The 7,555-nt window shown below is 38.9% G+C and overlaps 3 protein-coding genes across 3 annotated transcripts; 2 read left to right on the top strand and 1 right to left on the bottom strand. All coding sequences in view use genetic code 12, as the record gives it.

The window, feature by feature from the left end:
• Positions 1 to 135: 135 nt before the first annotated feature.
• On the bottom strand, positions 136 to 794 carry CANMA_000607 (uncharacterized protein; the record flags this gene model as incomplete). Its single annotated transcript, XM_051817978.1, has 1 exon — positions 136 to 794. A coding segment is annotated over one exon (659 nt), but the record flags the coding sequence as incomplete, so codon positions are not given.
• A 980-nt stretch (positions 795 to 1,774) lies between these two features.
• PPR1 (Ppr1p) lies at positions 1,775 to 4,726 on the top strand (the record flags this gene model as incomplete). The annotated part of the gene is made up of 1 exon (XM_051817977.1): positions 1,775 to 4,726. The coding sequence occupies one exon, from the start codon at positions 1,775 to 1,777 to the stop codon at positions 4,724 to 4,726; it is 2,952 nt and encodes a 983-aa protein (XP_051673775.1).
• A 373-nt stretch (positions 4,727 to 5,099) lies between these two features.
• Positions 5,100 to 7,523, top strand: PAN3 (Pan3p; the record flags this gene model as incomplete). The annotated part of the gene is made up of 1 exon (XM_051817976.1): positions 5,100 to 7,523. One exon carries the CDS (start codon positions 5,100 to 5,102, stop codon positions 7,521 to 7,523), a length of 2,424 nt encoding a protein of 807 aa, XP_051673774.1.
• Between the last annotated feature and the right edge of the window lie 32 nt (positions 7,524 to 7,555).

The following is a 7,555-nucleotide window of genomic DNA, read 5'->3' as shown; positions in this document are numbered from 1 at the left end:
ACTGTGGCAAATTTTTGGTTGCCAAGTTGCCACTTTTCTTCTTCGGAAATTAAACAACCAAAACCAACAGAAACATGACCTGAGTCTGCTACTCTATCAAAAGGCGAAATCCCAATGGTCCTAAATTTATCATACAAGTAGCATTTTTCGAGTCTGGATTCTTCCTTCTTGTACCAATGCGATCTTGCAGTCTTTCTGCAATCTTCTCTTCTCATCTCGTGATACATATCTTCATCCAATCCTGAATCACTCAACGACTCATCAGTCTCAGCATCCAAACAAGCATCAAACAGGGGGGAAACGAACAGGGAAACAATTGGGGAAACATTCAAACAAGCAGCATCCAGATCGGCTTCAATACTCTCCAAGAGGTCAATGACATCAGTCACATCATCATTATCCTTCAAACCCTCCTCCTCCTTTCTCTCCGAACCTTGGTTGCTGTTTAGACATTTGGTAGTGACAAAATTTTTATTGGTATGTTGAAAGTTGGTTGAATCAAAGCTTCCCAATTTGATAGTGCATACATTATTGGCTGCTACTGATTGGGTAAGTGAAGGTGGTGGTGGTGGTTCATTAGACTTGAATTGCACTTGATCAAAATAAGTCACGGACTTGTTCTCCTGTTCATTGGTGGTAATGGTGGCTGGTGGTGATTGGAATGCTGGTGATATCAACATAACTCCACCTCCAGGAACAAATCCAGGGATAACCTTTTGCACGTCAACTTTCTTGTACTCGAATAACTCAAAAAACTTGTCAGCTGGGATATAGTTGACAATCTTTTCTGGCATGGTGGGTGAAAATCAATATCAGATCAACTATATGGGTAAACGGGTGATTGGTAGGAAAAAGGAAAGTATGTAGTTTTTTGCAATTTTTTGAATTGTGTTGGGAGAATTTATAGGATTTGTAAAGTAAGGAAGAATATCAAAGTTTTGCAACTTTTGTAACAATGAGGGGAGGTTTGTATAACACAATAAAGTAAATGAAAAGTAATTTGGGACTTTTCTTTATCCCAACGTCGATAGTAGGCTTAGCAGAGTTGGTAGATCTCAGTAGTAAGCACACACACATAGGGGTATCTCACACAATATGAACTGTATGCACCTAGTAAACGAAGTTGTAACCTTGTTATGAGAGCATTCAATGTGCAGAACAAAGGAAACATTTTTGCAACCAGAGAAATTCTTGTGCCGCAATACACGCACAGAGAATTACTTTATTGAAGGAAGAGCCAAGTCAATAACTTGCAATCACTTTTTCAAAGTTTGCATGTTACAAAAACATGGCTACCTTCTTGGAAGATAAATTCAGGTTTGAGAGTACTTCTTTCTTGTTTTTGAACACATACTCCTCAAGGGAAGCATCCCAAATCCCACTCAATCCTATAAAAGAGTTGCTTTAAACAAATTCATCTTAGCAATTGCTTTTGTAAAAGGTACGTATCAGGTGTTCAGAAAGAGAGGTGATTATTATGCCAACATAGATGCTTTTCATTTGAAAGTAAGTCACTCTGTATTAGGACTGTTTTTCTTCCTCTTCTTCTTCTCCTGCATATTAACCAAGAGAGGGAAAGAAAAAAACGCAAAATTGTGTGCAGTACAATAAAATTTTAATTTATCTCCATATAAAAGATTAAGACATTATCATAGATACATCTTAGATTAGACAACCATAACAATTTGACTCAACTCAAATCCAATCCTTAATTATTCAACAATTAATTCTATATACCGACTATAACACTCGAAGCAAAAGCTACAGACTTCTGATGTCACCACCTTCCACTAAGAAACAAAAAACAACAACAACGGTTCTACCCATCACTTCTCTTAATTCAGACACACCTACTACTGCGACTGCGACAGCTACTGCTACTAGTCCTGCAGTAAAAATATCTCGTGCAATATCAGCATGTAAACGATGTCGAACTAAGAAAATTAAATGTGATCAGAAATTTCCTCAATGTGGAAAGTGTGCCCAACATAATGTTGAGTGTATTGGGTTGGACCCAGTTACTGGAAGAGAGATACCGAGGAGCTATATTGTCCATTTGGAGGAGCGAGTCAAGTTGTTGGAGAAGAAGTTGGACGATTTTGGAGTTGATTTGAATGCAGATACAAATGGGGATGGGGACGGGGAGTACAAAGAAGACGAAGCACCCGCTAATGTTGATATACGCCAAGAAGATAAAGAATTGGATACCTTCGATGGGGGTAGAGCAAGGGAGCGTGTCGAAAAAAGAGAGAAAGGGATAGGTGGGGGCCTGAATAGGAGTGGTACTAATAAGATTACTTTTCTGAAGTTGATGTCAACGGCAGTGAAGGTTCAGAAACGACACGAAAAGAGTAGTGATGAACATTATATGGCCACAGTAGGGCCAACACCCCCTACACAAGTAACAGCACCAGGGGAGGGCAGAAGCATAGACGACACTATGTCCAACGACGAAATCAAATTGGCAGCAGTACTACCACCCAAGAACACAGCATTACAATTTTGTCAAATCTTCTTTCATCAGTGTAATGCCCAGTTCCCCATCATGCATCGAGAAGAATTTATTCGTGACTATTTCATACCCATATATGGACCTGTGGAACCGAAAGCGTTTCAATTTGCTAGTAATGACGGATCAATCAATGATTCCTTTTGGAAAAGCAGCAATGACAATGGCATAGACAACACCTACTGGTTTGACGAATACAAACTGCAGTTTCAGCACTTGCTTGCAAAAGAAAGCGAAAAGAATAATACCAATAACATTGATATTAGAGCAATATCCAATCGAATTACCCCACCAAGACAGTTTCACATTCCACTCTTTTTCCTCAATATGATATTTGCCATTGCCTCATCAGTGCATCACCTAAAATACCCTTCACAAATTTCTGAATCGTTTCGATTAGCAGCCATGAAATATTATAATGATGTTAAGCGCAACGCCGATCAATTGATGGCATTGCAAGGGATATTACTCTACACCTATTATTCCATTATGCGACCGACAAACCCTGGAGTCTGGTATATAATGGGCGAAGCTTTACGAGTATGTGTTGATTTAGATTTACAAAATGAATTAAAAACAAAATCAAGACAAAACTTGAACATCGATGGATATACTCGAGATAAAAGAAGACGAATCTTTTGGTGCACTTATTCTATTGATCGCCAAATTTGTTTTTATCTCGATCGACCATTTGGTATACCTGATGAAAGTATAAATACTCCGTTGCCTAGTATTTGGGACGATCTGAAGATGGTTCCACGTGATTCAATTATGGATTACACTAAACTAAGTAACGATGAAAGTAGTATTGGTGATGTGATCAGTTACAAGACGGTATCGTTGGCAATGATAACCATACGAAAATTGCAGAGTGAAGTCACCAAGATACTTTATACTGGTAGTGAAATACCGCGACAATACACTGACTTGTCACATTGGAAGATGGATATTTTGTCGCGATTGACTCACTGGTACCAAAATCTACCTACTCCACAACAAATGAATTGTGATTTTAATCCAATCTTTTTTCATTTAAATTATCATCATACATTATTATATATTCATGGATTAGGACCACGCAACTACAGCTTGACTGTGGATGATATACGACAAGTTTCCATTTCGGCAAAAGAAGTAATCAATTGTTACACCCAGTTGTTTCTTACTAAATCTGTGAATTACACTTGGGCAGCAGTTCATAATTTATTTATGGCAGGCACATCATATTTGTATTCATTGTACAATTCCGACGAAATCAGGGCCATGAATCCAATAAATACCGTCATGTTGAGCTGTTCCAATTGTTTGAAAATCTTGTCGAGTTTAATTGATAAGTGTGATGCTGCTCAGTATTGTTGTGAAATTTTCCATAATTTGACTTTAGTAATTGCGAAGTTGAAATACCCTAATGAGCTGGTTAATCACTTCTTACCAGGGAACAACCACAAAAAACAAGGTGAAAATGGAAACCTGAATGAGGATAACGGTGTAGCTGCTGCTGCCATTACTACCACACCTGGCTCTGTCGATTCTGGTGGGATAGACAAGGGTGAGACTAAAGTGAGTCGTGAATCATTGTATCGGATAAACAACGGTAATGTCCACTCCAATTTATTTCATTTGGTCAATGAATTAGATCATTTGAATCCGTTAACCAAAGTATCACCCAGTTCTGTCGGTGCTCGGGATAGTGCCCCGAATCCTTTATATGGTGGACGACGTCAACAACCATACACTGAGCAACAACAAAAGCTGCACCCTCGGCAGCAGCAGCAACAACAGCAAGAGCTGCAATCACTATACGGTCCGAGCTTGCAGTATGAGTACGAACAGGATGGCAATGCACAACCCATAGGTGCAACCACTACCCTGAACGTGGATGCATCTCCTTATTTCACACCTAGATTCGATTATCCTGAATGGAACGACGAAGAATTGGACTTTTTTTTCCAAGAATTAAATCAAAATCATAATGTGGTTGGTGGTATTGGCGGTGAGGGAGGAAGCGGTAGAGGCCCTGGGACTGCAACAAGCACTTTTCTGGAGAAATCAACACCTCCTCCTAATTCTCAAAATGTACAGCACCCTACTTATTCAGGGACTGGGGCAGCCCCAGTCCCAAATACCGCTAATTCGCGTGAAGGAAAACGAACTTTTGAATTGATGCATAACGCACCGACAGAAAGAATATGGGAAGAATTTTTTACATCAAAGTGATAATTGAGTTAAGAAATTTATAGGTAGTTATTAATACTGACAATTGAGGTTTGAGAAGCTGTTTCCTTTGATATGACTTTATACTAATGTTTGACCCTGCATATAAACCATTCCTTTGTAAAAAGTCAAAAAAAATGTTTGTCCTGCAGGCAGTGCGCGATGTTAGAAACGAACCAACAACAAAACCAAACATACAATAGATGGTAAGGCATAGACTAGACGAATAGATCAAGATAACTCAAATCAAATACAGTTTAACTACCACTCGTACGATTAATATACAACAACAATATCTTCACTTTCTCAGTCATACGAAATTGATTTTGGGAATTGCTATCAACAACAATAACAGCAAGTATAAAGTGATTTATTCATGAATATTAATCTAGATACAGCAAAGGATGTTCTTTGTAAAAACGTTTTGATTTATGGATATTGCAAGTATCAGGATAAAGGATGCGCTTTTAGTCATCATAAACTGGCAGGAATGCAATCGGGTGGAAGTGGAAATAATCATGGTCAGGGACAAGAGTTGGATTCACAGTTGCCACAGTCACAGTTGGGCCAGCAACAGCAACAACCACTGTTGCAATCGCTGCATCACCAATTGAAATCAAAACCTTCAAGATCCCGATTACAACAACAGCAGCAGCAGCAGCCTCAAGTTCCTCCTCCTTCGTCAACTGCATCTACCAAATCAATCGAATCAAGTGGTGGAAGAAGAAAATTCAACATTGAAACCCCATTGTTTCAGCCAAGTGGTGGAGGCAATGATAAATTGATTAACAACATAACTTCTAAATTTTCAAATTTATCTCCAACTGTCAAAGATGCACCTGTGTTTCGACCGGAGTCACAATCGTCTTTTCATGATCAAGATGGGAATCAAATGCCCCCTCAACTGCAACAGCAATTGAATAACCTGTCAGGACTTCCCTTTGGTACAAAAAAGTTCAATGTTAGTACGCCATCATTTACTCCATCCAACTTTGACTTTTCTCAGGGTGTGATGGCATCGGGTCCTACTTCTAGTCCAGTATCTCAACAGAACCCACCGCAACAACCTCAACATTTTCCAAGTCTACTGCAGGGATTTACACCTAATGGACCTTCAAGTGCTAGATCGTTAGGAGGGATCGTACAACCGCAACAACCTTCGTCTAATCCATATCTCCAGAATGCACCTAGTCCAATGGGTCTGGCAAGCCAAGGACAAATGTCACAATCGTCTTTAATGAATTCAGCACCATCTATGTCGGCCAGTTTTTTCCCATCGCTGCAAAATCAGCTTCACCATCAAGGACCTGGACCTGGACCTGGACCAGGTGGGTCCGCTGTATCACAAATGCCACCACCTCCACCACAGTCGCAACATCAACATCAACATCAGCAACATCAGCAAGCTCCAGTGTACCCATTACAGTATCACTTGTATGCCCCTGCTCCACCACCAAGATTATCAGTGCCAATAAAAGATTATGAGACTAATGCATTAAAGATGTTTATCCCCAATGATTTACGAGAAAATTCACATCGGAAAAATGAAGCAAGTTTACAAACACTCCAGCATCTGAATTTACCGGAACATGTCAATTCCTACCATTCGTTAGTCCCTATTGATACCTCCTATGATGCTATAAGTAAAATTTGGCCCGGTAAAAACAGTCTCTTGTTCAAATGTTATTCAAATACTGATGGAAATTTATATGTGTTGAGAAAAATCGAGCCTTGTAATGAAGTTGCTGATGAAGCTTCATTCAAGAGTATTAAGCAGTGGCAAACGCTTGGTGCAAATGCTAATATTGTGGCAATTAAAGATGTGTTCACCTCATTGGCATTTAGTACAATCAGTGGAACGAAAGTTGAGAATTCCACTGCTTTATGTTTTGTTTATGACTACTACCCTACCCTGAAAACCTTGTTGGAACACCATAAAAAATCGTTGAGGGTTGAACCAGTGAGTGAAGATCTTTTGTGGTCATATCTTGTTCAATTGGTTAATGCATTGAAAGATATACATGGTAAAGGTTTGAGTGCTGGGTCGTCTATGGAAGTCAGCAAAATTATAAATACTGGTGGCAACAAGATAAGATTGAGCAGTTGCGGGATTAGTGACGTCTTGGACTACGGCAAACCTGATAAGCTTGATGTGGAACAGCTTCAACGCCAAGATATAAAGAACTTAGGCAAAGTTATGTTAGACTTAAGTTCATTGTTGCTTCCAGTAAATCTAAGATCAAGCCAGGAAGAGGTATTGGTGAGAAACCTTTCCAATTCAACCAGTTTAAGCGAGGAATTCATCAAGGCTCTACAAGCTTTGAATACAGTATCTGCCTTGGACGATGATGCACCAGGTTTTGATTTGAAACAATTCATAAGTGATTATTTAATTGACAAGACATTTTCCACCGTCAATAGTTTACAAAACTCGGCTGATTATTTTGAACTGCAATTAACTTCAGAATTGGAAAATGCTCGTTTGTTTAGATTATTAACCAAGATCAATTTTGTGGTCAACACCAGCGCTGCTGGAGGAGAAAATGAAGTCAGCAAGTTATCGTTAAGTGATGCCAATCAAATTAAAGTTATTCAATTGTTTCAACAAAATTTATTTCAATTTTTTGACCATAATGGAAATAGATCTATTAATTTGCATAAAGTATTGGTCAACTTGAATAAATTGGATTGTGGCGTTGATGAGAAATTACTATTGGTGAATGAAAATGAATGTATTATTGTTAGTTATAAAGAGATGAAGGAGCTTATTGATTGTCAGTTTAGGCAGTTGAAGAATTAGGTGGGAGAGAAGGGCACTAATTGTCTGATACG

The sequence above is a fragment of the Candida margitis genome, assembly GCF_024628925.1.
Source record: "Candida margitis strain CBS 14175 chromosome Unknown scaffold85, whole genome shotgun sequence".
NCBI classification, from domain to species: Eukaryota; Fungi; Ascomycota; class Pichiomycetes; order Serinales; family Debaryomycetaceae; genus Lodderomyces; species Lodderomyces margitis.
The sequence above is the reverse complement of the archived record's forward strand: the minus strand, read 5'-3'. Positions and strand labels throughout refer to the sequence as shown.